Genomic DNA, 26909 nt, shown 5'->3' on the forward strand with positions numbered 1-26909 from the left:
TGGTCTCTGACGAAATGGGAGCATACACAGGCACTCCTGCTGTAGGCAGAGGTCTGATGGTCGTTCTGAGAAAAAGCACTGGGTGACTGACTTGCGAGCTGGCCACTTTTCTCAGGGGACACTGTTTTCACTTGAAAGAGGGACTGACTCACTATGGTTATTCAGACTTCAATATTTGTCTGATATTGTTTTGAAAATGAGCAAAATAAGCCTGTCACTTCAAGAAGAACAATTGGTAGGATTTTTGCCAATGATAAAATTCAAGTTTTCAGGAGAAAATTGGGAACTTGTAAAACATTGTACATCTCTGGAAACTTGACAGATTCCCAGTACTTAAGGACTTTTTATTTTTATTTTTATGAGACCATTAAGAGATATTAATGTGATTTTAAAATATTGTATAATAAAATGTGCCAACATTTGGAAGATCTGCTTGATTCAGTGAACCCATATTTTCCAGATGACCAATGTATAATGTTACAAAATCATGCATGGCAAAAAAAGAGCTATTCAAGATGCAAGACAGACCAATGGATTTTAATGTAATAGAGTTCAGAAAGTCCATTGACATATTTTCATACTGTAAATTGCAATTAATCTTTAAGAACTACCCCTTGCTGAGTTGTAGTGTAGTATCAAAGAAGAATATTCACAACTATTATCTGAAATAGCTGTAAAATGTCCTTCCTTTTTCCAACTACGTATTTGTATAAGATTGGATTTCCCATCAATAATGTATGTCAACAGATTGAATTCAGAAGCAGATTAGAGAATCCAGCTGTCTTCTAAGTCAGTCATTAAAGAGATTTGTAAAAATACTGTAAAACAATGTCACTCTTTTTTTTTTTGGAAAAAGAAAAAAATATTTTATTTTTCCAAAATAAAAAAATACTTTTTTTATTTTGGAAAATATAGTTATTTTTCATAAAATATGATTTTTAGGTTAACATATAATGGGTTATTACTGTTTTTTGAATAAGTGAGTATTAAAAAGTTATCAGTTTTAATGGCCATTATGACAAATTTTGTTAAATAAAATCTACATAACCAAAAGTTCTTTGGTTTCCCCCATAATTTTTGAAAGTGGAAAGGTATCCTGAGACCAAAACATTTGAGAACTGGTGCTCTAGAAACATTTGTACCTGTGTACCCCAGGAAACGTTTAAGAATGTTCACAGCAGTAATATCTGTAATAGCAAGAGGCTGGAAACCACACACATGTGCATCTACAGTAGAGGAGGTACATGTCATGTAGAATCTTCACAATAAAAAAGTAATACTTGGAAATGACCCAAACCTAAGACAAAACGAACGAAAGGAAACGAAACAAAACAAAACAGCAAACAACCCGCTACGAGTGGCAAAGTCTGCTTCCCACGGCTGGTCCCAGCCCCTGCTGGGCTCCCAGAGCGACCCGTGATCCTCGAGCCTGTCCTGCTTGTGCGAGCAGGTCTGTGCCATGCTCCTTCCTTTTGATTGTGGTTACAAATGGCACGTACTCTATCACTGCTCTTCACCGTACTTTTTTCTCTTGACAATGGAGCTTGGTGATTATTTCATATTTAACAGTCACTCTTATTCTTTTTAATAGTTGCATAATATTCTACATTTGGGTGTATTATAATTTTTAATCCAGTCCCCAGCCTTTGGATGTAATAAACACTGTTTATTCCAAATCTTGTTCTGTGGACATCTTTGTGTACACGGGTGTGTACATCTTTAGGATAAATTGGTAAGTGTAGAAAGTTGGGGTCCAGGGTGCACATTTCAAGTGTTGATGCTATTGTCATGCTGCCCTCCAAAGTGGCTGTGCCAGTTTCACTCCCTATCAGCTGTGTATGAGTGTCGCTTTCCCTACACATGTGCCATATTAAATCTTTGCTAATCTGAGAGGTGAAAATGCAATGCAAATTTCGTTTGTGTTTATTACGTTCAAGGCAGAAGACATAATGTTTCCAGTTCTGATTCGCATTTAACCCCATTGATAAACACCAGACACCCAGCTGGTTGGGCTCTGATAGGGGAAGGGATATGAAATTCGAGTGTGGACGGTGTCCTGAGTGCATGGCCCTGGGGCCACTCCACGTTCAGAGGGAAGAGAGAGCCCTGACCTTCCCTGGGCAGTGCGCAACAGCCTGCGCTTCCCCGAGTGACCGCTGGAGGGCATCGGCGCCCACCGAAACGCACCCGGAGGGCACGCGGTGTCCCTGAGCAGCCCAGAGCCGCCCTCCACCCTACCCCCCACCAGTGGCTTCAGCTCCCCTCCCGCTTCTTTGCCCTCGCTGGGTGGGTAATCTAGCCTGGCAGTCCCAGCCCTCCCAGGCTTCCCCCGGACTCAGAGCTGTCACAGTCTGAAGCCCGTGGGCTGGGGCCTGGGTGGAGTGGGCACCACCCCTCTAAGCCCATAGCCTGCTCTGGGCCCCTCCGAAGCTGGCCCAGGTGATGCTCGGGGGATCCCCCAAATGGGTCAGTGGGTCACTGTGGGAACAGCCCATTCAAGGGCCTTCTACCTTTGTGCTGGCCAGAGGGTCCTTGTTCACAAAAGCCTGGACAAACTCCTCAGGCCCGATGTGTCGCAGCCGTTCCTGCATGGGGAGGGAGAAGAGGAATCGGGAAACGGGAAGTTGTGCGGAGGGAGCTGCCTCTGGGGGCCTGGCATGGTGCTCCTGCCGGCTTCCTGCTTCCCAGCCCACCCAGGAAGGCCTCTGGGCACCTCCCCTTCTCACTGGGGCTCCGCAACCCTGTTCTGCATTGTTACAGAGCTGAGCTCCATCTCTGAGGGAAGCATCCCCAGTTTTCCCATACTCAGGGGCTGCCTCAGTTCATGGGGGAGGGGGGCAAATATCTCCATAGGGGACATTTGTGATACCCAGGAAACCAGGCTCAAAATTGAGTAATTGATGACCCACTCCCTTCGGGGAGGCCTGGTGGCTAAGAGCATGGGGTCTGGGTCAGAATTGAATCCTGGCTCTACCCTTCTGCTGTGTGACTTCTGGCATACCACTTAACCTCTCTGGGCCTTAGTTTCATCATCTGTGAAAAGGAATAATAATAGCACCTACCTGGTAGGGTGGTGGGAAGATGAAATGAGATAGTGCATGTAAGCGTTGAGTATAGTGCCTGGGAAACAGCAAGGGACCCATAAATGGTGGAGGTTTAACAGGAAAGAAACCCACTCCCCAGCCTACTGTTTTTCTGGGATGGGCCCCTTGGCCTCTATACCTACGAGGAACCCAACATGCTGGAGGCTCGGCTTGGGCATCTCTTTTACAAGTAGGAAGGCCTGTCTGGGATCCTCTGGAACACTGGGGTGGGCGCAGTGTGTCTGTGTGAGCCCTGAATGGGGAAACTGAGGCCCAGGTGGAGAAGTTACTACTTGTGGGAGGCTCACACAGCAGGCGGTGTCAGAGTCAGGATTTGAACCCAGTTTCTCTGAACCAGGCCTGGACTTTCATGTTGGCCAGGGGTCAAAGTTGGGCAGGGTTGGCACCTCCAGTCCTCCTGTTCTCACCCCAGGGGTGGCGAGAGACTGTTCCAGAGCCAGGGCCCTCTAGAAATGCCTGGCTGGTCCTGCTCTGATGGGTGCAGGCACTAGGTTATGCTGAAACAAGGTCAGGGGTCAGATGGGGGTCCAAGGGTAGCTAATGGTTCTCAGTTATTCTTGGCTCTGGGTCTAGGCAGACAGTGGCATGGGTCTGCTCACCAGCTCCACGTGGGTCAGCTGCTGGGCCAGCGTGTAGGGGTCACTACAGATGCCGAGAAGCTCCCTATGGATGGAGGCTGGTGGCTTGGTCCTGTAGGCGATGGGCTTGTCGGCACACAGCAGGCTTTCCGGCCCCTGGCCCAGAGCTGCCAGCTTCTGTTGTAGAGCCTGCAGGAGCTGGTGCATCCTCCTTCTGTAGGCCTGGAGGGTGGAGAGAGGGGTGCGCAGGCCTGAACACCCATCTCGACCTCTCTAACATCTAAGGCAGGCAGGCCTCTGGGCTGGCAGGGATGGGCTGTTTCTCTGTTTGCCCACACCTGCCCCACCCTGGAGCAGGACAAAATCCAGGGCAGTTTGGGGCCCCAGTCAAGGCCAGTGGGGAAGAAGGCTGCAGGTTTGCCAGAGGGAACTGAGAACAGCACACATCAGAGAGGGTGAGTGGCGTCCAAAGCCGGCTCAGCTGTCTGGGTAGTGGGGCAAGTGGGCTGGGCAGTGCCAGGGAGCAGAGGAAGGGAGGGAGGCGTGAGGCATGGAATGCGCCCTGCCAGGGGTGGCTGGCCTTCTCCTCGGCCTAGTCTTCAGAGCCGGGCCGGTTCCGGGCACACAGTGGGTGTTGGACAACCACTTACTGTACCGAGGGAATCCCTCAGCAAGCAGCTCAGGTGGACAGGTTCCTCTCAGGCCACCCTGGGCTGGGTGCAGGGGTGAAAGACTATGGTCCTACCTTCGAGGGGCATCCACCCTCCTACCCAAGGGAAAATGGGCCATTTGCCCCAGTAGAGGCCCCTATTTCCAAGGAAGGTGCCATTAGACTGGCTGGGTTACTAAGTGAGATGCCCACACATTCACAAGGGTGTGGTCAGTAACCCCCAGAACGAGCCCATGACAGCAAATGCCCCCCCCCCCCCCAGAAGCAGACTCAATCCCCCACAAGCTGAGGAGCTGACAGGGAGCGGTGCTGGGCACCGGAGTCAGGTCTCTTGGTAGCACCCAGGTATCAGGCAGACCAGGGGTGGTGTGCCTCAGGCGGGGCCGGGTCCAGAGGCCTGGGAAGATAATGGCAGTGAATTGTCAGTACTGACAGGTAGTTTCAGATCAAGTGCATTTTCATCACGTGGTTTTGACACACACAAGCCGGATGCATTTTGTAGGTGGGGCATCTGGCTTGCTGGGCCCAGAGGGCTGGGGAGATGGATGGCTCCTCCAAGTCTCTGACGGGGCTCAAGGAGGCTGCTGAGATCCAGCACTGTTTGTGCCCAGAGCTCTGGTGATGGAGATTGTGTCTACCAGTCTCTGATGGAAGTGCTTCTCTGGGTGGGAAATGGCCACAGGCACCTCTGGACATGGGAACAGGATGGGAGCCTAACCTGAACCTGAACCCTAACTCCCAGAGCTGTGGGTGGCAGACCCAGAAGGTACCCGCTGGTTAACTAGGCAGTAACTGGGGGTGAACTGAGGTCCGACTCTTCTCTCTGTCACCCGTGGATGGAACAGTCCATCTCAGCTCTGCTCTATCAAAAAGTATGGTTAGCACGCTGCCTCCTAGGCCTTCATTTGAGTGTCAGAAAGAGGTGAGTTGGGTCCAGCCACGGCCAGCCCTGGGCGACACAATCAGGCACCTGTGAGCCCATTTCTCAGACTGTATATCTGCGTTGGCCACGTTGTCTCAGCCCTGTTGTCTCCCCTTCGGGATGTTCGCAGGCTTGTCAGTCGGCACCATGGCTGGGTGCTGGGGTCCCTCCTGTCTTCCTCTATCCTGTCTTCCCCTTGCTCTGTACTTCATTCCTGGGTGTGCTGGTTCATGTCCAGAACGTCATTTAGTGTGCATGTGTTTACATGTGCAGCTTCTCTGATCGCCAGAGCCACATGGACAAGGGGCTACCTCAATCCAACACGTGCAAGCAGAGGTCACACTGTCCTCCCCCAGAGCTGCCTCCTCTGCCTGCCAGCGTGTCTGAGTGAACGGAGCACACAGGCCTGGAGCCATCCTCCAGAGCCCTCTGCTCACGCCCTGCAGGCCATCACCACCCTCTTGATTTTGCTTTCTTCCCTGTCTATGCTTTGTCTTCCACCATGGTCCCCGTGGTCATTTCCCTGGTGGCTGCAGCAGCCTGCTCAGTGGGTCCCTGCGTCCACACAGGCCTCTCTCCACTGCACTCCGCTGCCAGTCATCTGCTCAACATGCACATCTGACTCTTGCACCCCCTTCCTTAACACGCCTCCACACGGGCACAAAGACAAAGCTCTGCGTGGAGTGGAGGCCCTGAGGTCAACTCTGGCCTCACTCGATGGCCTCCCTGTGGCCCTTGCTCAGTCTTGTCGATGCTCCAGACACAGGCCACTCAATCCCTTTGACACCTCCCCGACCCCTACCCTGTGCAGCCTCCTCCCTCCTCGCATGTCCTCGTCCTCTGGCCAACGGGCATTGGTGCCTTTCCTTCACAGCCCCTGCATACACCCCGCTCGGGGCCTGTCCTCTATCCCTGCCCCTCCTCTCGTTGCACTGCCAGCTCCATGCTGACCACAAGGGCCACACTGTTTAGCCCCAGCATGGAGGGCAGTGGCTGGCTTTTGGGAGGGGCCCACACATGTTTGCTGGTGGATGGACATGGCCAGTCAGCCTCTCCAGGGTGGACTGTGGGACGCTCATGAAGTCAAAGATGTGGCACGTCTGCGCCTAGGGTTCCATGAAACCATGCGCTTACCCTGTTTAAAAATATGCAGATGATTCAGCAGGAGTTGTTTCTATTGAACCAGTATTCACTCCAAGTAATTATCATTTCCTGTGTGCTAATTCATTGAGAATTTTTCCAGTGGTGTTACCTCAAGCTTATTGGTTACTTCTCTCCCAAATCTTCTGCTACCCTCTGAATGTGGGGGTGGGATTCGCCCTTCTCTTTGCTCCTCTCATCTCCTCGCTGATCCACGTCCTTGTGGGTCGGTGTGGATGGAGGCTGGGAGGTCTCTGTGGCACATCTGGGCCCATGCAGAGACCCGCACTGAGAACGTCAGTGCATTTCCTGTCCCTGGCAGGAGCCCATATTTCAGAGCACCAGGCCGTGCCCAGCATGGCTCGCCCACAGACCTGGGAGTACGGGGCCGGCCAGGTCCACAGAGCTGCCTGCTGCCTGCACACAGCCAGGGGTGAAGTGCAGAGGTTGCCCAAGCGTGCAGCTGTGGCTCCCCAGGTGCCTCCAAGTTCTTTTGGACTGTGTGTTTTGTGGTTAGAGCCCATCTCTGGCCAGGCAGGGGGCCTCTGTTCTTTGAAGTTCTTGAAACCTCCCCCCTGAGCCAGCCCAAGGCGGAGTCCAGTGGGTTCAGCCCCAGGGGCAGGAGCTCTGTGCCCCCTGCCAGTTTGTTCTCAGTCAGCTGTCTGTCACCTGTGCCGTCAGGGGAGTGGTCGGAGGGCAGCAGTGTCAGTCCAGCAGATAGGCGTGTGAGCCAGTGGGAAAGCAAGGTCAGTCCCTGGGTCGTGGGACTGCCATTCACACCAGCATCTCTGTTCAAGCCCAGTGGGTGTGGCCAGGGCACTGCTGTCCTCCTGTCCTGTGTCCCTTACCAGGACTGTGACCTCTGGGCCTTCTCTGGGCTCCCCCAGCCTCCCTCACCTTTGGCACTGGCCTCCCTGAGATACTGTGGTGTCCAACACACTGGGAGCCTCTCCAAAGCAGGGCTGGTCGTGACACACCCTTGGGTCCCCTGCCTACACAGGGTGGCCCAGAGCAGGTGTCTCGATGCAGTGGCCAGGTGCTGGGAAGGCTTCCATGTGAAGCCCAGTGCTGGAGAATGGCTTCCCCAGCTCCTTTCCAGCCTTGTCTTCCCAGCTGCTGAGAGGTGGAGGGGAGTACAGTCAGGAAAGCCGCAGGAGGAAAGAGGAAGGCCCTGCCTTTCAATGCTGCTCTGATGGGAAGCCCCCTGGCCCTAGCCCTGTGCTGTCCTCTCCCTGTGCCTGAGCCCCTTGTTCTCCTCACAGTCCTGAAAGGGAGGTATTATCACCCTCCCTCTTACAGAAGACATTTAAGGCTCAGAGAGGTTAAGTATGAGGTGTGATAAAAAACTACAGTGAATGTTTAAATTTAAAAAAATTATTACAGTAAAAGACACATTGCCATTAATCTCCCTCACAATACCCCCCCCCCCCCCCGCTTCAAACACACTTATCCCATCGTTCTTGCCACTTTCTGAAGCAGTTCTGGAAGTCCCCTTTTGTGAATGTGTTTAGTTGTGCTGTCATGACTGTCTCAATGTCCTGAATCCATTCAAAACATTTACCTTTCACGGTAATTTTCACTTTGGAGAAGAACCGGAAGTCACATGGTGCCAGAGCCGGTGAATAAGGTGGATGAGGACACAACATAATGTTCTTATTTGACAGAAATTGCCAGACCAGAAGCGATGTGTAACACGGAGCATTGTCATGATGGAGGATGAAGTATAGACACTCACGAAAGAGGACTTCCAGAACTGCTTCAGAAAGTGGGAAGAAGGATGGGATAAGTGTGTTCTAAGCGAGGGGGAGTATTTTGAGGGGGATTAATGGCAATGTATCTTTTACTGTCATAAATTTTTTAAAAAATTTAAACATTCACTGTATTTTTCGATCACACCTTGTAACTTGCCCAAAGACATACAGCTCAGAAAACACTTGTGATCACTTCACTGCCTGTGCACGGCACTTCATATCATTTGACTCTATTCTTGTGTAAAAATTATTTTACAAGATAATGCTGAAATAATTTGATAATGCAAAAACTATAATGTCTATGATTTGTTTAAAAATAATTTGGCAAGAGGAGTGTGTGAGGAGATAGAAGAAACAAGTTTGTTGAAATGTTGATAATTATTAAAGCTAGGTGCTGGGTACACAAAAGTTCATGGCTACTATTCTCTACATTTACATATGTTTGAAATGTTCCATGATAAAAGTTGCATCAAGTTAAAAATAGTCCCCATATGCCTGGATTTTGGAAAGAATTCGTTCCTCATCAGAGTTCACATTTACCAAGTTCTGAAATAAGAGCACACGTGACTTCAAGGATTCTGCCTCAAGCTGTGTGGTGGGAACAGTTATCATTTCCGTTTTACTGATGAAGCAACTGAAGCTCAGAGAGGGGAGGCGTTTTGCCCGAGGTCACACAGCTGTGGTTCCTGAGTCTGGATCTGGGCTCAGGTGGTCTGACCCAGACCCCTTCCTCTGAGTCCTAAGGGCCCTTCCTCATCAAGAAAGGAGCAGGGCGCATCTGCTTCCTTCTGAGCCAAGTCCCTGCCTGTGCTGGGAGGGGAGCAGCCCACACTCCCCCAGCAGCATTCAGGGGAGGAAACCAGGCCCTTTGGAGTGCAGGCTTTCTGTGGAAGGACAATTTGGGAGTCCTGAAGACACTGGGTGGCCCCTGGCATGGGCCTGGGCGAGGTGGGGGGGGGAACAAGGAACCCTGGTTCCAGCTCACACCACTCAGCATGCCTAATTGGATCCCAAGGGAAGGGATGAAAAATGTCCTGAATGAGTTATTTCTGCTCCAAAAGCTCACACCTTGCAGATGACCGCTCTCAACAGCCCATTCATAGGTCTCAGTTGTATCTTGTGTCCATCCACTGGGTGGTTAGAAACGATTTCCCAGCATAGCCCTGACAGGTTTCCAGGGGGTGGGGGGAGTCCGTGAGGAGACACGGCTTGTCAAGGAAACCAACCCGGGACTTATACCCATCCCCCACTGTGGCTAGAACAACAGGGTCTGCCTCTGAAATGGCTGTGCCAATGGCAGAAGCAGGCTTGAAAAAGGTAATAATTCTGTCTAGTCAATGGTTTAGACCTCACCACTGCTGAAGGCCTCCTGGGGGGATGGAGAAGAAGCAAGAGACTGAATTCTCAACACCCTACATAGACTTTACTCCATCCATCCATCCATCCATCCATCCATCCACCTATCCATCCACCCACCTACCCTCCCATCCGTCTATTCATCCACCCACCCACCCACCATTTCATCAATCTTTCCACATCCATTCACCCCATAAATCCACGTGCCTATTGAACTACCCAAACATCTATCTCCGCCCTCCACCCATCCATCAAAGTAGCCAACTATTTATCCAGCCAGTCAGCCAGCATCTCCTCTTCCTGTTTCTCCCCTCTCCTCCTGATCCGTCTAATAATTGAGCATTCCCCAACTACATTCCCTGCTGCATCCAAACCAAGAGTCATGACCCCCAGATGGACCAGCAGGTGCAGAGGAGAAGGAGGGATGACCTCATCTCTCCAAGCTCTCAGAACAGCTAAGTCACTTGTCTGCTATGTGAAGTGACCCCAGGGCAGGGCCTCCCTCTCTGAGCTTCAATTAGGCCTTCCTTCCTTCATGGCTCCCTTTGCCCAGCTTGCCGTAGCAGTTTTCCTCTGCATCACATGCAGTTGGCTCTGCCAGACCCACTTTGAGGCACATCACTAGCTGCCAGCTTGCCATGGTCAGTGTTCTCCCAGGGCAACTGACATGCACTAGCCCTAATGTTCTCTCCTTCCAGATAATGCAACATCAGTGCTGGCCACAGAGTCGTTCTATAGGTGTTGATAAACCTGCCCCTTCTAAATGTACCAGGAGAGCCCCATTCATTTCCTTGTTTGTATTCTCGCCATAATCCTGGAGGATTTTTGTCCTCCTGTCACCCATAAGGGAAGTGAGGCTTGGAGACCTTTACATGCCTTCCCCAGAGTAACACAGCTGTGAGAGCCGGGCAGGGCACAGGACGCAGAGGCACCTAACACCCAGTTCACTGGCTGCTTCCCAAGCCACTGGAGTGCAAGGGCTGTGTTTTCCCTGGGGTTTGGTTTGAGCCACAGGGGGGCCTTCTTTCCTCCTCTGCCCCATCCTGTAGGATTTACAATTTGCCCGAGAGGCCCAGAGAAGCCCAGAAGACTGCCCAGACAGTGTGTGGCTGTATTCCCCACAATTGTTAGTTTGGTTGGCCCTGCAGAATCCTTTCCTGCACTGACTGTCAGGCTCTTGTCTAGGAGCACTGACTGCCAGCCCAGCCCTGGTGTGGTACAGGGTGGGAGGGCGAGGCCTTTGTGGCACAAGGCCCAGGAAGACCCTGCCAGGCCAGCCTAATGGGTCACAGACCAATGACTTGACCGTGCAACCACAAGAACCCACGAGCGGGCCTTCCCTTTCCCCCCTCTGATGCCACTAATGAGAGCAGGGCAGGAGAGAGGACAAGAGATCGGGCCTGGAGCTGGAACACCTGGTTTGCTGATGAGGCGGAAAGGGGACGATGTTAGGGGGGCTGTAGTGAGCAGGTGGGGCGATAAGGGCCCTGAGGTGGGCTCGGGAACAGGCTCGGGTCCTGGTGTGAGGGTGCAGGCAGGGTGAAGTGCTCCCCATCTCACCCACCTCGTCACAGGGGGTTATGCGGCCCACCACGTCCTTCATGTACCCGATGGTTGACTCCTCCTGGAAGTCCCGCGGGAAGGTCTCCATCCACTCAGCCAACAACTGGAGCAGTTTGGGGCCAAACTTTCGGACCCGGGCCTGCAAGGAAAGGTGAGGGGCGCCCGCACTGGATGAGGGGTGCTGGGGTCATATCAGCCACCGCCTCAGCCACTCTCTGCCCTGTCTTTGCGGTCCTGGCGGCAGCAGCGGCGGCTAAGGGGGACGTGACAATGCCTTCCCAGTGCCAGGTGACAAGAACATCACACAGGGATAGGGATTGACCACAGGGGAGCCGAGTGGGGACAGACACATTTGGGCGGGGTCATCTCCTGTTTTTACCTGCTGCGTATTCCATCCCCCTTTCTGTAGTGACACATCCCTGCTCCCCATTCTCAGCCTGTGGGGTTCAGGACAGCTGATCCTGCCCCAGGGCTCCAGGAGCAAGCTGAGATCTATGCTGGACAAGCAGAGCACGGCATAGCTCCATCATGTGCAGTGATTGGTTCACAGGAAGTCATGTGGCGTAGGCTAAGCCAAGGAGATTGGGATTTTTACCGGGCCTGCTGAGGATCGGCCTCTCTCTTTCCACGGGATTAGGAAGGGTAGACAATGAGCCTGAAGCAGCAGGGGCCACCTGTTCCTGTGAGGGGTGAACCTGCCCAAGAGTGTGAGACTGGCCCAGGGGAAAACGGAACAGAGGGTAGGAGGTAGAAAGACCATGTTTTAATGACGTCGTTTGAGCCCCCAGAACCAGTGGTAGTTGAGACTTTGCAGTTACATGAGCCAGTAAAATCTCTTTGCCTCAGGCCAGTTTTGTTGGGTTTCTATCACTGTGACAGTAGAGCTCCACGGACACCTGTACTAGCAGTCACAGCCCGAGGGATCAGGCCAGGGAAGGTTGGGCCACAGAGGAGGGAAAGGTGGAACGGAGTGTGGTGGGGGGCAGGAAGCCCAGCAGATGCTGCAGGGCCATCCCAGTAAGGCAGGAGTCTTATTGATGGGGTGCTGGGGACCCAGGTCTGGGTTTGGTGTGAGCTCAAGGGTTCTCATAAAGCACTGGAAAACAGCTCCTGGGGTTAGAGATTCCAAGTCTGTCCCTTTTGGCTCTGGGCCTCAGAAAGTCAGAAACTTCTTGTGGGCTCCACGTCAGGGGAATGGGGACAATCATTGCCTTTCCAAGGGTTGATGCATGAAGGCATGTGAGGGTAGTGCCGGTACACTCAGAGGCCCCTGCTGTGCCCTGCCCTCACCTTGTCCAGCACTGGCGTGTCCAGCTGCTGCTGCTCAATACACAGGTGGCAGACCCGGGCCAGGAGTTCCTGGGGCTCGATGAAGAGGCGGGAGCTCAGCAGGAAGGTGAAGATGTAGGCTTTCTGGGGGACATGGGAGAAAGGCGGCACGTGCTCACCAGGACATGGAGGGGACATACCTCCCCTTACCCCAGGCCCAAGACCAGCCCCAGCCCTGTTGTCTCCCCCATGCCTGGAGGAGGACAGCCCACCCACTCTGCGGCTTCCCGCCCCACCTGGGCGGGCCACCCACCTCGGGATAGTAGTCGGCTGTGGGCACCAGGTGCTGGATCAGGGTGTCCAGGGAGGCTGAGGATGGAGCCCCATCCAGGAGGGGCTGATGGGCCTGCTCGCCATCGGTGGGCTTGGTGGGTGGTGGGCCGGGGCTGCTCGGGGTGACCATGTCGGAGGTGCTCAATGTCTGGGGCATGTCTGCCTGCAATGGCAAGGAGCAGTTGGCTGCTGGCTCCCTGGGCTCCTGGCTGGGTGGGCCCTGCTTCCCCCAGGCACTTCTGTGCCCACCCGGGCCCAGTGATCACTTCCTGGTGGGCTGCCAGGGACCCCCAGCCCAAAGCACAGCATCCCCCAGGAACCACGTCTCCCTCACTACCTCCCACCCTTGGCCACAAAGATTGGACAGGGATGAACCTTATCTGAACTGGGGCCTCAGGTGCAGCCCCAGAATTTCTGCGGCACTTGGAAGTTATTTCACCTGGAGTTCCTGAGCTGGTGGAATGGCACTGTTGGGACCATCTTGTACCAGGGGACCAGTAAAGTGGGCACATTTCTGAGTTCATTGTGTGAGGCCCTGGGTCCTGTTGTGCCTGAAGCTGCTCTGTGGACTTCTCCATTGTGTGAGCCTCTTTAAGCTGGTTTCTCTCAGTGCAGCCAACTGGCAGCTGCCCATAGCCTGGCATTCCAGGCTCTTTGTGATTAGGCCCCACTGACCCGTCCAGCTGCTCCCTCCTGCAGGCTCTCCCAACACCTTCTCTCTTCCATTCCTCTGGACATGGCTGAAATGCCTCCTCCTCGCTGGGAGCCTTCCCTGACTTCTGCTGTGCCCCGCCTCCCGCTGGGGGCCCTGACCTCCGGTGGGGCAGATTCTGCTTGTGAGGACAACTGAGTGCTGGGGTGCTAGTGCTCGTGCAGGTGCAGAGAGGCCGCCTGTGGCTGTGGTACGGCACCTTCTCCAACCAGACCTCCTCCAGGCGGGGGTCGGGGCTTGTCCTCCCACCCGGCACTGAGGCAAGGGCCTGGCCTGCACCAGGTACCTCCACAAGTGTGCAGTGGGCCCCTGCTTCCTCTCCCAGGCTCTTCTACAAATGCTTGTAGGCCAATCCTCCCGAACAAAGCTTGCCAGGGCCTTCATAGCCACAGATCCCGGCCAAGCCTATGACTGTTTTACCATCCTTGACATTCAAATCTCCCCACATTCTTAATTAACCATGGAGTCCTGTGGGCTCACCACAGGGACCTTCCCGGATTGGAGTCTCCCCATTGCCCGCCTCACCTCACCCCTTCTTCCCCCAAGACAGACCCTGACCCAGGCCCGTTTCTGTCTTTCCTGGTCTCCTGGGTGACCTGGCCCTGAGAAGAGACAGAGGGACATGGACAGTCAGAGTTGGGGATCAGAGGGAGCCCACAGAGGGCCATTTGGAGGGTTCAGAAACTGGGTCACAGCCTGGGGCAGGCGTGGGAACCAGTGTGGAAGCAGCCTGGACAGTGCTGGCCCTGAGGACAGCCATAGCTTTATTTTCACCTCCCTGGCCAAGCTGTAAGTGTTCAATTTTCAGCTGATGAAACTAAAATTTCACAAAGCTACCTCCTGTTCATCCCAGTGGGAGGCCACTGAGCACGTGGGCATGCAGGGGTGATGGCTCTGCAGGGGCAAGGCTCTGCCCCACACCCAGGGCCCATGTCTGAGCCTGATTCCACAGGACAGAGTACACGCGAACCTGGCAGGTCCACTCTCTTGCCGGACACCTGGCACCTTCTTCCTGTGACGCTGAGCCTGCCCGAGATCCCAGTCCCATTTTCTCAAAGACTGGCCAGTAGCTGGGGTGGAGGTGATTCTGGAAACCTCTCTGCAAGGCAGGGTGGTCTGTCAGACATGTGGGAGGGGCCAGGATGCCATCACTTCAAGAGACAAGATGGGAAGCTTGCAGAACAGCTTGGGCCTGGCCTGGAACTGGTGGCTGGGTGTGGGGTGCTGGGCTTGCAGGGTGGGGTGGAGGCCAGAACCATCGTGACTCACAGGGACTCTCAGAGAGCAGATAGGCTGCTACTGTGCCCCTACAACCTTCCACCAGCCATTGTGTCCTCAGCTGGGCCCAGGTCTGGGTCTTAATGGACTGGCTTGTCCTGTTGCCACAGCCTCCTGTTTCTTCCCGCCATTGCCGAGGGACATTTATTCATGTGTGCGTAGGCATGGAACGATGGCTGGCATCTTTTAGGCACTGAGGACCTGAGGACCGCACAGGACCTCTTGGATCTGGCAGTGGGAGGCAGACAACAAGCCGGCCGAGGCATGCCAAGAGACTGTCTCACTAAGGCATGTACTCTGCAGCATGAGGGGAGAGGAGGTGACAGCTCCCTCTGTTAGATGTTCCCTCAAGAGAGGGTTGGTGAGATCAGAGCCTAGTGGCGCCCCACCAACCCTCCCACCTCTCCCTGTAGGTGCGCTGGAGAGGACAGGGCCGAGGGGGCCCACCCCTGGCCTCCATGTGGGAACTGCCAGGGGCACAAGCAGGCATCCCCAGGGGTCTGTGCTGAGGACTGGGGGCAGGAGGCAGTCTGCAGAGACTTCCCAGGCAAGGAGACAGCATGTGCCCATCTGAGCAGTGGGCAACATGGTATGCTTACCATGTTGTATGTGCAGAAACATAGCCATGTGAAGATGGAGGCCCCCACCCACCCCACATGCCCCTCCCATAAGCAACTGCTTTTATTACTTCCTATGTTTCCAGAGCTTCTTTATACACAAAAATGTAACATATTGTACACACTCTCCTCTGCTCTTCTCTCTATTACATTTTGGAGATCTTTCCATGGCAGGACAGAGCATCCTCGTTCTTTTTATTTTTTAACTGCCTCACAGTATTCCATTGTTTGGGTGTCCAGGGATAATATATATTTTTATTTTTATTAAATTTATTGGGGTGACAATTGTTAGTAAAATTACATTGTTTTCAGGTGTACAATTCTGTATTACATCATCTATAAATCCCATTGTGGGTTCACCACCCAGAGTCAGTTCTCCTTCCATCACCATATATTTGATCCCCCTTACCCTCATCTCCCACCCCCCATCCCCCTTACCCTCTGGTAACCACTAAACTATTGTCTGTGTCTATGAGTTTCTGTTTCTCATTTGTTTGTCTTGTTCTTTTCTGGCTTTTGGTTTATATACCACATATCAGTGAAATCACATGGTTCTCTGCTTTTTCTGTCTGACTTATTTCGCTCAGCATTACACTCTCAAGATCCATCCATGTTGTCACAAAATGTTCCTATATCATCTTTTCTTACCGCCGAATAGTATTCCATTGTGTATATATACCACAACTTCTTTATCCATTCATCTATCGAAGGACATTTTGTTTGTTTCCATGTCTTGGCCACTGTAAACAAAGCTGCAATGAACATTGGAGCACACGTGTCTTTATCTATAAATGTTTTCAGATTTTTTGGGTAGATACCCAGGAGAGGGATTGCCGGGTCATATGGCAATTCTATTCGTAATTTTTTGAGGAACCTCCACACTGCCTTCCATAACGGCTGCACCAGTCTGCATTCCCACCAACAGTGTATGAGGGTTCCTTTTTGTCCACAGCCTCTCCAACACTTGTTACTATTTGTCTTGTTGATGACAGCCATTCTGACTGGGGTGAGGTGATATCTCATTGTGGTTTTGATTTGCATTTCTCTGATGATTAGTGATGTTGAGCATTTTTTCATATGTCTATTTGCCATTTGTATGTCCTCTTTGGAGAAATGTCTCTTCAAGTCCTCTGCCAGGGATAATATTTAAAAGCCAATGACAAAGCAGCTAAAGTATCCATCGATGGGCGAATGGATAAACAAAATGTGGTCTATCCATACAACAGAATATTATTCAGTCTTAAAAAGGAAGGAGATTCTGACACATGTACAACATGGATGAATCTTGAGGACATTATGCTAACTGAAATAAATCAGACACAAAAGGACAAATGTTGTGTGATTTCTCTTATCTGAGATTCCTGGAGTAGTCAAGTTCATAGAGACAGAAAGCAACATGGAGGTTCCCAGGGGCTGGGGGTGGGGAATGGGGAGTTAGTGTTTAATGGGGACAGAGTCAGTCTTGCAAGATGAAAGACTTCTGGAGGTGGAGGTGACAAAATAATATGAACGTACTTAATGCCACTGAACTGTACACGTAAAAATGGCAAAAATGGTAGATTTCATGTTATCTGTATTTTCCCACAATTTTTTTAAAAAGCCAATGATGATGGGAAAACTGTTTATTGTCATGTCTCCCTTAAAAATCTTTGAAATCATCAGTTCACTAATCTGTGCTTCGAAGAGCATATGGTGTATAGAAACAGGGGCTGGAGCCTGGCCGGCATAGATAGGGTCTGAACTTGGGCTCACCACAGACAGGGTCACTGGGGGGCTGGCGGGCTGTTCCGCCGCCCCCTCTAAACCACTATTTCAAGGTCTCCCACTCTGCCTTTGCGGGGCCTGGTGCTTTGTGTGAAGAGACAAGTGTACAGTGTGAGTTCCCTGGGTGTCCACTTTATATCCATTAAGTGAACAAGACTTAATAAAACAACCAGTGCTGTTTGCCCCTTAAATACTGCTGGATGGGGGTGGACACTGACTGTCACAGTCCCTCTGAATTGTACAAGATTTGGCTTGATGTGCCAAGAGCCTTATGTTCTCTAGTATCCTTTCACCTTAATTAACTCCTTGGAAATTTATCCCAAGAAAATAATCTATCGAGGAAAAACTGTGGAAAGGAGTTTGCTTTGATGTTAATTGTAAGCAGTGCACAAAATATCAGAGAGCACCACAGATAATGAGCCAAACGAGAAGGGACAAGGACACTGCCATATACCTCCCGTTAGTGGAGTCTCTGTTACCGTTGAAATGATGGTTATGAAGACTCAGGGATCACACAGACACGGTTATGGCATAAGGAAGTGAAAATGGCAGGCGAGAAAAGCGCACATACGACAGGATACAAACATATGATTCAAGTGGTGAAAACTACAATGGGGCACTGAAAATGCGTCATTGATGTGCATGTGGCCCTGCCCTGTTGTTACTGTTTCAGTGTCATTCATTCAGGTGAACGTGCAGATCAGTCATCCAGCGAAGCCGTGAGGATGAAGGGGCCCAGGAACATCTGAACCAATCCCAGGACCATGGTGGGTAGTGGGGTCGGGGACGTGCCCACCCTGTGACCAGGTCACCGATGGGACACAAATGCCTTGTTCTGGCACACAACCGAGAGTGGCCAAGGCATGGTTGGAGGTGCAAAGTCCACTTTCTGACCTGTCCAAGTGAGGGTCCCAGGATGAGGATGCACCACACCTCACATGCTGGACCTGCCTGCCTGGTGCCCCTCCGGACCCCTGGCGCCCCTGTGCCCCCTGCCTCCCAGGCCTCACACTAGCCTCGGTCTCCCTAGGAGGAGCCTGGCTTATGCCCTGCTGCATCCCCAGGGCTGGGCTCCATACCTGACACACCCATAATGGGTACTCAGTCAAGATGTGTGGCATTCAAGTGACGCAGTGATGCAGGTGAGAAGCAGTGAAGCCTGAAATGAATAGTGCAAACGGGGAGGGTGGGGCAGTTGACATGCCAGGCATTCGAGTGGCAGAGTCAGTGGGAGGGAGGTGCTGGGGAGAGGCCTGGGGTCCCAGCCTGGGAAAGCTGACAGGGCCACTCCTCTCTGCCTGAGCCCTTCCATCTTACAGATGAGGAAACTGAGGCTCAGAGTGCAAGGCAGAAGCCCAGCACACAAGCTGGAACTTGAGCACAGGTGTCTGAGCCCCAGGCACTATTCTTGCCTAGCAGTGTTGCTGGAGTCCCCAAGCCATAGCATCACGGGGACATCATCAGACTCCTGAGATGTGTCAGTGGTGCCCAGGACATGAGGAGAGAAGCACACACTGGCTGGCCGGCGGTCACAGTGGCGCCTCTAGGGCCCAGCCAGCCCCTCTGGACATTGTGTTTGGCCTGTAGGTGCACAGGGGATCCCCCTCCATGGCTGAGTCTCCTTCCCAGCCCAGATCCGAGATCCGGACCTAAGTCCACTCCTCTTGGGGCCTCCATCTGTAGGGTGTGACTTCTATACATCCATTTCCTTTCATTCTCACTAGAACACCGGGGGTTTTGCCTTGGGGAATAACTACAAATGGTAGTGGTGGGACTGTCAAGGTCCTGCCCTTACCTGGCCAAGGGGTGGGCACCAGCCGGGCTGGACCAATCAGATGCAGCTGCCCTGGAGAATGCACCTGGGGACCTGACCTGAGGAGTCCTGACCCCTCTGCAGGCCTATGTGGGAGGGCGTGGGGTGGTTTCTGAGTCACAGCTTCCCCACTCATAGGCAGGGGTTTCCCACTACCCAGCCCCCACCCCTCAAGTGTGTCAGTGTCTCCTCATGTTTAGGTCTCCAGGACTCACATCTGGAGGTTCTTGGGTTCCCGTGACAGTTATACAGAGGCAGCCAGCCTGCACTGTGGAGATTGGGTCCTCAGGGTGACTGGGAGAGGACCATGCAGGTGTGCTCCCGGTGGGCTACCAGCATCCAACTGGGCATCCTGCCTTCTGGGGCTACACACTGGCAGGCCACCCTGCTCAAGGGCTCTGGAACTGGTCAAGGTTCTAGGACCCTGTGGTTTAAGCCTAACTTCTCTATGGGAGACAGTTTGAGGATTGGTTTTAATTCTTCTTTAAATGCTTGGTAGAATTCACCGGTGAAGCCCTCTGGTCCAGGGCTTTACTTTGTTAACAGGAATTTGATTACATATTCAATCTCCTTACTATACTCTTTACAAACTCCTTACTATAGTTAGAGATCTATTTAGATTTCTTTGTGATTCAGTCTTGGTAGGTTTGTGTTTCTAGGAATTTGTCCGTTTCATCTAGGTTATCCAATTTGTTTTCATATAATTGTTCATAGTACTTTCTTATAGTCCTTTTTATTTTTGTAGAATTGAAAGTAATGTCTGATTTTAGTAATTGAGTCTTCTCTTTTTTTGTCAATCTTGTTAATCTTTTTTGAAGAACCAACTTTAGGTTACATTGATTTTCTCTATTTTATTTATCTCTGCTCTCATCTTAGATCTTTCTTCTTTTCTAATGCAAGTTTTCATAGCTATAAATTACCCTCTTAGCACTGCTTCCACTGCATCCCATCAGTTTTAGTGTGGTTTCATTTTCATTTGCCTCCAAGGCTTTTGTAATTACCCTTGTGATTTCTTCTTTGAACTGCTGGTTGTTTAAGACAGCATTGTTTAATTTCCACAAATCTGTGATTTTTCCGGTTTTCCTTCTATTGTTGATCTCTAACTTCATCCTGCTGTAGTTGGAGAAGTTACTTTGTATGATACCTATATTTTTAAATCTATTGAGACTGGATTTGTGGCTCAAATATGGTCTATCCTCGAGAATGTGCCCCGTGCACTTGAGAAGAATGAGTATGCTGTCATTGTTGGTTAGTGTTCCTTATATGTCTGTTATCTTGTTGTTCAAATCTGTTTTCTACTTACCTTCTGTCTGGTTGTTCTAACCATTTTTGAGAGTGGGGTACTGACATCTCCAACTATTATTGTAGAACTGTCTATTTGTCCCTTTAATTCTCATTTTTTTTTTTTTTTTTAAAGATTTTATTGGGGAAGGGGAACAGGACTTTATTGGAGAACAGTGTGCACTTTCAGGACTTTTCTCCAGGTGAAGTTGTTGTCCTTTCAATCTTAGTTGTGGAGGGTTCTGTTCAGCTTCAAGTTGTTGTTCTGTCTTAGTTGTGGAGGGCGCAGCTCAGCTCCAGGTCCAGTTGCCGTTGCTAGTTGCAGGGGGCACAGCCCACCATGCCTTACGGGAGTCGAACCGGCAACCTTATGGTTGAGAGGACATACTCCAACCAACTGAGCCATCTGGGAGCTCAGCGGCAGCTCAGCTCAAGGTGCCATGTTCAATTTTAGTTGCAGGGGGTGCTGCCCACCATCCCTTGCGGGAGTCAAGGAATTGAACTGGCAACCTTGTGGTTGAGAGCCCCGCGCTCCAACCAACAACTGAGCCATCCGGGAGGCAGCTCAGCTCAAGGTGCTGTGTTCAATCTTAGTTGCAGGGGGCAGAGCCCACCATCCCTTGCGGGACTCGAGGAATTGAACTGGCAACCTTGTGGTTGGGAGCCCACTGGCCCATGTGGGAATCGAACCGGCAGCCTTCGGAGTTAGGAGCATGGAGCTCTAACCACCTGAGCCACCGGGCCGGCCCTAATTCTCATAATTTTTGCTTCATAGATTTTTATAGTCTGTTTTTAGTTGTGTAAATGTTTATAATTGTTATATCTTCTTGCTGTATTAAATGTTTTCTTAATATGTGACGTCCTTCCTTTTCTCTTATTAACTTTTTAAAGTCTATTTTCTGCTATTAGTATAGTCACCCCATTCTTTTTTGGTTACTATTTACATGGAATGTGTTTTTCCATCCTTTCACTTTTAACATATTTGTCTTTGGATCTAAAATGAATCTCTTATAGACCGCATATAGTTGGATAATTTACAAAAAAATCCATTCTACCAATCTCTTTCTTTTCAACTGGAGAGTTTAACCTATTTACATTTAAAATAATAACTGTTAAGGGGGATTTACTTTTGCCATTTTGCTATTTTTTTATGTGCCTTATATCTTTTGATCCCTCACTTCCTTTATTACTGTGTTCTGTTGTGTTTAGTTAATTTTTTGTTATGAAACATTTAAATTATTTTCTCATTTTCTTTTGTGCTTATTCTATAGCTACTTTCTTTGTGGTTACCATGGGGATTATGTTTACCATCCTAAACTTTTTATACTCTAATTTGAATTTATACTAGCTTAAGTTTAATAGCATACAAAAAACTCTGCCCCTATCGTGTTTCAGTTATTGATGTCATAAAATCATATCTTTATGCAGCTGGTGTTCAAAACAATATACTAACAACTATTTTTTTTAAATGCATTAATATCTTAAATTATATAGAAAGTAAAAAGTGGAGTTAGAAATAAAAGCTACCATAATACCACTAACTTTAATAATTGCCCATGTATATATCTTTACCGGTGATCTTAATATTTTCATCTGACTTTGAGTTACTGATTAGGGTCCTTTCATCCCAACCTGAAAGACTCCCTTTAGTATTTCTTGTGTGACAGTTCTAGTGGTAATGAAATCAACTTTTACTGAGAATCTCTTAATTTCTTCCTCATATTTGAAGGACAGATTTTGTTGTATATAGGATTCTTGGTTGACAATGTTTTTACTTTCAGCACTTTGAATATTTCAATCCAACGCCTTCTGGCCTCCAAAGATTCTGATGAGAAATCTGCCAATAATCTTATTGAGGGTCCCTTGTATGTGATGAGTTGCTTATCTCTTGTTGCTTTCAAGATTCTCTGTCTTTGTCTTTCAACAGCTTTACTATGATGTGCCTCATTGTGCGTCTCTGAGTTTATCTTACTTGGAATTTGTTCAGCTTCTTGGGTGTTTATATCCATGTATTTCACCAAACTTGGGGCTTTCAACCATTATTTCTTCAAATAATCTCTCTGCCTCTTTCTCTTTCTCTTCTCCTTCTGGAGCGCTCATGACATGTATGTTGGTCTGCTTTATGGTGTTTCATGGGCTCCTTAGGCTTTGTTCATTCACTTTTGTTCAGTATTTTTTTCTTTTTGTCCCTCAGATTCAATAATTTCAATCATCCTCTCTTCAAGGTCATAGATTCTTCTGTCTGCTCAAATCTGCTTTGGAATAGGTCTAGTGAATTTTTCAATTCAAGAGTACTTTTTCACTCTAAAATTTCTTCTTAGTTCCTCTTTATGTTTGCCATCTCTTTATTTGTATTTTTATTTTGTTCATACATAGTTTTCTTAACTGACCACCTGTCTTTGTCTAATAAATTCATCATCTGGTTTTTCTTAGGAATGGTTTCTGTTTATTTATCTTTTTCCCTCTTCAATGCTCCATTTTTCCTGTTTTTTTTTTTTTTTTTTTTTTTTTGTATGCTTTGTGATTTTTGTTGTTGTTGTTGAAAACTTGACGTTTGAATCTTATAACGTGGTAACTCTGGAAATCAGATTTCCCCAGAGTATACTGTTTTCCTGTTCGTTTGTTTGGTTGGCTTAAAAAAAAAAAAAAAAAAAAAAAAAAAAAAAAATATATATATATATATATATGTGTGTGTGTGTGTGTGTGTGTGTGTGTGTGTGTGTGTGTGTGTGTGTGTGTTGCTGGGATCAGCCTGAGGTGTAAAATTCAAGGTCTTTTTGTTTTTTTTCTGAGCCTGTACCTTTCCGTGAACATGTGCAGTAACTTTTTAAATCCCTTCTCCCCATATGTAGTTACTTCTGAATGTCTTACTCCCGGCTCCCAAAAGGGGAAAATGGGGTGGGGGAAGGAGGACAAAACGGAGGCTCTGGCCCTTGAAATCCCCTGGAAGTCTCTTCAGACAGGGAGGATTGCAACTGTGGTAGCCTGCCTGTGTATCAGCACCTCTTCTACGATCAGAAGCAGCAATAAGCATCAGATACCAGATCCCTGATATTTGGACAACAAGGTCCTCATTGCCCACCTTGGCTCCTGCAAGCTGTACACAAGCTGCTCCAGGAACATGTGTCTAGCTGCCTGCCATGAGGCTCAGGGGTGGAGAATGGGTAGCTACTACCAGGCTAAGACCTGAAATTGACCAAAGTTAACTGAGATTTACTGTCCAAGCCTTTCTCTGGAAGCTGCAAGTCTTTGAATAGACTCCAAAGTGCTAAAATGGTTACATCAGACAGATTCTGCCACTTCAATTGTCATCTAGCTGGAAATGGAACCCTGGTACTTCTACTCCACTATCTTCCCTGACATCTCCCCATTATATCTTTAACTGGATGTTGCTATTGGGTTTTGTATATGGAATTTTATATCTCATTAGTTTTAACAGTCTTTGGTTTTCCAGAGGCCAATTATGCCTACAATTAATGGTAATTTCATCTCTTTCTTTCTGGTGGTTAGACTTCACTTTCTTTTCTTGTCATAATGGATTGGGCAGAACTTTCCAGCAGAAACAGTACTGGTGAGAATAAGCATCTTATATTGCTCCATCTCTCTATCAGGACCAGGTGTGCTCTGGGAACAAAGCTGAGAGCCCTCCTAGGATGATGTTCCTAGTCCCCCTGCAGCTTTTTGGGAGAACTGGTTTCCCTCCTGGGCACTGCCCTGAATCTGCATGTGTCCTGAAAGCCCCAGGCCTCCTCCATCCCCAGCCTTGATGGGCCTCCTCAAAGCTGGTGTTTCAGCCTTGTTCAGTTTTACTCTATCTGTGCAGGGCCCCTGGAAGCTCTGAGAAGAGGCCTGAATTCCAAGCTTTCCTAATAGGGTCCAGGTCAGACCTGCTGCCAGGTAGGGTGTCTGGAGCCTCAGTTGGCCCAGAGAATGGCTGAGAGAGCCAAATGGGTATCTTTGTTTGGGTCTGATTCTGTAGGAACAGGGACAGTCCTTGTGCTCTTGTGGGATGAGGAGCTGAACTTGGGGCCATTTCCAAGGATCTTGGATGAAGTTCCTGCTCTATCTGATCCAGATGGATTCTGAGCTCCTGAGTCTTCAGTTCAAAGAAACAGATTCTGTGTCTTGCTTCATGTGTCTTTTGTTCTCATATTTCACTTAATCCTCATAGGAACCATATGGGAATGATTTCCCATCTCACAGATGAGCAAACCTGGGTCCTAAAAAGTAAAGTGGCATGAACAAGGTTACCAGCTGGTGACTAGTACCCTGATCGCTGGGCTCCCCTCTCCAAGCAGCTCCTGGCCTTGGCTGGGGAAAGTGGTAAAGCAGAGTGGAAGACAGACATAGTCCAGAGGTTGCAGGGGAGCTGGGCTCAGGGTCTGGGAGCTTGGAGAGTGCAACCTGAATACTGGGAACCCTGATGTGGCCTGGCCTCTAGGAGGTGGGGAGTCCCCTAAGCAGCCCCAGAATGACCCACTTGAAGGACAGACCTATAGCCAAGCCCTTTCCTGCACTCATAGGAACCTCAGGGGAAGAAAGGGTCCACCTGGGGTTGGGGCCTGGACCATGCCAGCTTAGGCTTGGCTGCTCTGAGTAGTGGCAACATCTTGTCCAGGTCCCTACAAACCCTGTGGTCCTCCTCCTCTCCCTCCCTGACAAAGCCTAGAGCTAAGACACTCATGTCACTTCAGTTTGGGTCCCATGAAGGGATGCTGTGGAGGCGCTGGAGCCTCCCCCAGGCCTGAGCCTAGAGGTTCCCATTGCCCAGGCAGGGAATGCACCGGGCCTTGCCTTCGGGAAGCCACTCAACAGACTTGGTTGTGAGGGGAAGACAGGCCTGAGTTACATTTGTGCTCCATCTGGTCCTTAGCTCCTGCTGACAGAGCCTGCTGCTTCCACAGCTCAGGAAGCACAGGTCCCTGAAGAACTCCGGGCCCAGCTTGCAGGAAATCTGTCGAGTATAGGTTGATGACACCAGGACCCACTACTGGTCGGTAACTAAAAATAGAGAGCTTTTCAAAGAGGGAAATGTCAGCCTCTCTCTTGCTTTATAAACCATCAGCTCCCTCACTCTGTGTCCACATGCACAATTATTTCCTGAGGACACACTTCTAGGAGAGGAACGGGGTTGAAAGATACCTGTCCTTTCAAGGGAACTGAAAGATACTGCCCAATTGCTCCCCTAAACCAGAGTGAAAAGATTTTGTTTTAGCCTCCCAACTGCCATACTTCCTTACTTCCAGGAACCACTTCTCCCCACTGACTGGAACCCCAGGTAGGGTGGGAGGCTTGTAGACTGGGTCCTAGTCAATGACAGTGCAGCATCCCCTCCTCCCCTCCCTAAGCAGGGGACCCAGACTATCCAATCAGAGTAAATCCTGGGTCCTGTTTAGAGACCACCATGGAGAGATGTTTCCTTGATATTTCCCCCTTTATTTTTAAAAATTAAACACAAAAGATTCTGTAAACATAGCTACAATTTAAACAGTAGCAATTATTATTATTATAACGTGAACATCTGTGAATTGCTACCCAGGCTAATAAAATCAGCATAACCAGTAACTTAAAATCCCTTAGTCATCTTCTCCAATCAAGCTGATTCTCAGTCCTCTAACCTCTGGGTGACGACCACCCTTTGTGTTAACAGCTGTGATTTGTAGCTCCACCACCCTCATGTAACCTACCCCCACAATAAACCACCTGGTCTTGAAGACGGAGCGCAAGCGCACAGCAGCCAGGTAAGGACAGGGCAGCACTGCCCTGCTGGGTGGAGGCCCCAGGAGGAGGTGAGCGGGACAGTCTCGGCTCAGGGTCTGACTTCCGCTTCTCTAGGAGGTGACGAGACCCCTTTTGGGGAAGTCATGAGTGAGGTCAGGAGCAAATCCTGGGAAACAGGGTTCCCCACAGTTGGGCACCTGGCAGGACTGTGGGGTGGACCAGGTGTGGGACTGCAGCAGGTGGGTGGGCAGAGGGAGTGGGCTGCCCTGCACCTCCTGCTCCTAAGCCCACCATGGACCCCTCAGCTCTCAGGGAAAACTGAGAGCTTCCGTCAGTGACATGTGTGTCCTCGGGAGAATCCAGGCCAAGTTCTCCTGGGTGTTCTGTCCTCGGGTTAAGAAGATGGCCTGATGGAAGTGGGGGCCTTGGTGTTGACACTGTTGCAGTAGGGCTCAGTTGCCTCCAGTCTGGTGTCGGGCTGTCATCCTGGGATCACCTTTCATGTTCCTCCAAGGGATCCCTTGTCATCTCGTGTTGGGTGTCCTACTTCCTGTCTCTAATGTCTGACTCTTTCTTGCTTTATACTTTTGTTTTGATGGAGCACATCCTCTAGTAGCTTCTTGGTAAGGGGTGCTTAGGAAGTAATTTTTTTTGAGGCCTTACATGCCAGGAAATATTCTCATTTTACCATCATACTTGCTAGTATGATTGACAGTTCAGCAGGGTATAGAATTCTAAATTAGAAATCATTTTTCTTCAGAATTTTGAAGTCATTGTTTTCTGGCTTCTCTCTGTATTTTGTAAAATTTTCTTTGTCCCAGAGGGTGACCAACCATTCTGGCTTGTCCAGGACTATCCTGGTTGTAGCACTGAAAGTCCCACATTGATCATCTTAATCCCAAGTGATCTGAAATTTCACAATGATGTGCCTTCATATGGGTCTTTTCCATGCACTGTGTAGAGCACTTTCCAGCCTCTCCAGCTGGAAACTAATGCCTTTCAGTGCTGGGAAATTTTATTAAGTCATTTCACTGGTG

General features: G+C 49.9%; 1 protein-coding gene across 11 annotated transcripts in view; it reads right to left on the minus strand.

Annotated features, from left to right (window-relative positions):
- The window catches only part of RASGEF1C (RasGEF domain family member 1C), an 86591-nt gene that overhangs the window by 26140 nt on the left and 33542 nt on the right, over positions 1-26909 (minus strand). For 8 of the 11 annotated variants that reach the window (XR_012489750.2, XR_012489749.2, XR_012489748.2 and 5 more), the window contains exons 2-7: positions 14369-14497; positions 12667-12849; positions 12375-12497; positions 11086-11223; positions 3704-3904; positions 2511-2585 (exon numbers count right to left, since the gene is read on the minus strand). Coding sequence is in view for 7 of the 11 variants with exons in the window: in XM_074313347.2 (XP_074169448.1) it covers positions 2511-2585; positions 3704-3904; positions 11086-11223; positions 12375-12497; positions 12667-12849; positions 14369-14446 (798 nt within the window). In the remaining 4 variants the exon portion in view is untranslated. The remainder of the gene's footprint in view (positions 1-2510; positions 2586-3703; positions 3905-11085; positions 11224-12374; positions 12498-12666; positions 12850-14368; positions 14498-26909) is intronic. The other 3 variants (XM_074313345.2, XM_074313346.2, XM_074313344.2) reach the window with 1 other exon arrangement.

This window comes from Rhinolophus sinicus, chromosome 5 (assembly GCF_057876585.1).
Source record: "Rhinolophus sinicus isolate RSI-liver-muscle chromosome 5, RSI-T2T, whole genome shotgun sequence".
NCBI lineage: Eukaryota > Metazoa > Chordata > Mammalia > Chiroptera > Rhinolophidae > Rhinolophus > Rhinolophus sinicus.